We start from the raw sequence: 2,957 nt of genomic DNA, 5'->3' as shown, positions 1-2,957 counted from the left end.
TGCAGAATAAAAATTGCCTAAATTATTTGTGATTGGTGCGTCTTTACAATTTGAAAGAGTTGGTAGAAACCTTGTAGCGACTCTGTACAGTTAAATGTACACCCCTATTCAACGTAACTCAGTGCACAATTTGGAGATGATGAAAAATCGTACAATTTATTTTAAAACTTTTTCGCACTCATCAAAAAGGGATGGCTATAACGTAAAACTTAACAAGACTGGTCATTTAAAAAAAAGATGCATAATATTACATGTAACTACATGCTTCGTTGCAGGCCTATAAAACAATATATTGTTTAGGTGCTCGCAGAAGACGTGAGTTCGATTCCTGTGAGGAAAGGATTATTTTCCTTTAAATTTTTTGAGTATCTCCGTCCCTCTGCTAGGACGTTGTATCCCTAACGTCAAAAAAAATCTAAATTGTGTCAATGGGGGATGCGTGTAAACAAAAGACAAATTACATTACAATTTATATTACACATGTAGTACGTCAAAATATGGCTTGCAATTCCTAAACACTACTCTGTATTCTTAACATGTGACTTTATACACACAGGACGCCTATGTCTTCGCAATAATTCAGGAGTCTCCTGGATGAGTCTTGTAAGTTAAAAAGGGAAGGTAATCGTTGACAAAGCCCTGAAGGGAAGCTCCACCAAAAACATTTCAAGCCACCCTTGTGCCTTTGCCACAGCCACAGAGATCGGCACTCAGAGTGACTATTGAAAACACTATTTTCTTCATGTGGCCTTAATCACTGTTGAGATACTTTCTGCTTCTTTCTCAGGGACAAACAAGAGGTAGGAGGAATAAAATAGATTGCATTCCTTAAAACAGTAACTGAAATGTAGCCCTTCACCATGCTAATGAATTCGACGATGTTGATAGGCTGTGGTGCACCACATGGCCATTGTAAGCATGAACTCGATTGGCTGATCCTCCTGAAGTGCCATCACTCGGAGTCCAGTTAAGAACATCATTCCGAGGGACCACAGCTGAAATGAATAAATACAGAAAAAATAGAATTACTTGAAAGTGTGATTTTTAAAAAATGGAAATTTATGTTACCATGGTGTTATTACTTTACTCAATAATATTTTGAAAAAATCGTTTTCTAATTACTAAGACCACTTCTATTATCTTTTAATTTTTTTACCTTTCTAATAATATTCTTACAACAGGATTTTTTAAACGTAGAATGCGTGTGTTCTTTAGATTTATTCGTGTTTGGTTCATATTTCCAGTGTCCGTTGATATTGCTATTGCAGCTGTGTTGTTGGTTTTGTCTGTCTTTGTCATTGTTGCTACTGTTAATGTGTTAATTCTTTTTTCAAGAACTCGTCAATTTATGAGTTTTGATGTTTTCTGTGATAACTATCCTATCCACATTGATTACATTTTCTCTTCAGTCTTTGAATATGTTAACACTGGTTTTAATAGTATTGCAGAAATAAGAAAGAAACGAATCGAAAATGAAACAATAATCATTAGGAGCCAAACAGCAACAGGCCACGAATTAATCCAACAGCATTGTTTAGTCATTACATAATTTACCAGGTCCTGGAGCCGGCAAGGCACGGACTTCAGGTGTTGGATAACCAATGGGAAGCAAGCCCGATCGCGTGCTTTTTCCGCCCGGCTGCTGAGTCACAGGTAGGGCTGTTGTCACGTGGTCCAGAGGCAATGTCCCTATCCTGATCTCATCCACGAAATGTATGGAGTCCGTGAAAGAGGCGTCAGAGTACATCTCTACCTACCAAAAATAACGAGAAAGAATAATTGGCTCAGGCGATGACGAAGCACTTTTGGTAAGAGATGAGTATAAACACAACCATGGTGGTGAACTGAATTCGGAAAGTAAAGACAGAAAGTCCCATAGGCGTACAGACAAACATACGACATAGGTAGACAGTAAAAAACTGTGACCTGCACGTGGGACCCCTTGGTGACATAAAGAAGGTTACAGAGGGCATTGCCGTGCTTATTATGTCCAAAATCCACAGTAATTTCCATTATTTAATTAATTTGTTTAAAGTATCAACTAGGCTTCGCATTTTAGTTGGGCGTTAGATAATAGCACTTGTCGTTGTGGCGAGACTGTGGGCATACTAGACAAATAAAATGAAGAGGTTTGAGTTCAAGAAGCCACAGACAATTACTCGTTCGTCAAACAAAATCTGAAAAAAAACAACTGTGCTTGTCCCGTTATACTGTGCATTCCACTTTAAAAAAAATACTTTTGGGTAAAAATAAACTGTAACCATTCTTTCGGAACTTACTTGACCTAGCATGTACCGATTGGACTCCATTCTCCGCGGGGCTACATTTTAGGTCATTGTGGCATCATGAGCGAAAAAAAGTAATTTAGAAGTATTCTAAGGGCGAGCGTTCGAAATTGTCTTTTACTGCACGCGTTCCTTATTCTGTATACTTTAGTTCTCACCAAGTAAACTGTAAATCTTTAACATTGAAAAGGAAAATGACATCAGAAGAAACAAAGCAATGTCGTTTACCTCCAACCAATATCGCACGTCTATAACGCGACTGCCTCCAAGTCCAGTCGGGGGCAATGGCGGCACTGGAATTTCGGGGTTCCATTTGAGGCTCTCTGCAGACTCTAGCGTTTTCTCACCTTCGTGGAGTTTCTTATCCACCTTCACCTGCTTGCCCTTCGCGTGGTATGTGGTGGTCTGGAGACAGAGTTCATTTCATGAGTATAGAACAAGTATAGGCTGTGGTAAAAATAGAAGGGGAAAGGGGAGGGGGGTGGGGTAGAGACAGTGTATATCTTGCGTATGTGCATGTGTGTTGACTGGATTTCTAACTTACAATACCAAACCAGTAAGGCCCGTGTTAGAAAACAAGTGAGTTTGTTACTGAAAATGTATAAATTACTCTTGATCTAATTGTTATTTCAGCATGTTGATAATAATAATTATATATATAATTTTTATACA

The 2,957-nt window shown here is 38.5% G+C and overlaps 1 protein-coding gene across 1 annotated transcript in view; it reads right to left on the bottom strand.

Moving 5' to 3' along the window:
* Window positions 1–388: 388 nt before the first annotated feature.
* The window catches only part of LOC101847017 (arrestin domain-containing protein 17), a 22,274-nt gene continuing 19,705 nt past the window's right edge, over window positions 389–2,957 (bottom strand). The window contains exons 5-7 of the mRNA XM_005091997.2: window positions 2,514–2,690; window positions 1,555–1,753; window positions 389–995 (exon numbers count right to left, since the gene is read on the bottom strand). Of these exons, the coding sequence (XP_005092054.1) occupies window positions 856–995; window positions 1,555–1,753; window positions 2,514–2,690 (516 nt within the window). The 3' untranslated portion in view covers window positions 389–855. The remainder of the gene's footprint in view (window positions 996–1,554; window positions 1,754–2,513; window positions 2,691–2,957) is intronic.

Source organism: Aplysia californica, unplaced genomic scaffold (genome assembly GCF_000002075.1).
Source record: "Aplysia californica isolate F4 #8 unplaced genomic scaffold, AplCal3.0 scaffold00039, whole genome shotgun sequence".
NCBI classification, from domain to species: domain Eukaryota; kingdom Metazoa; phylum Mollusca; class Gastropoda; order Aplysiida; family Aplysiidae; genus Aplysia; species Aplysia californica.
The sequence above is the reverse complement of the archived record's forward strand: the minus strand, read 5'-3'. Positions and strand labels throughout refer to the sequence as shown.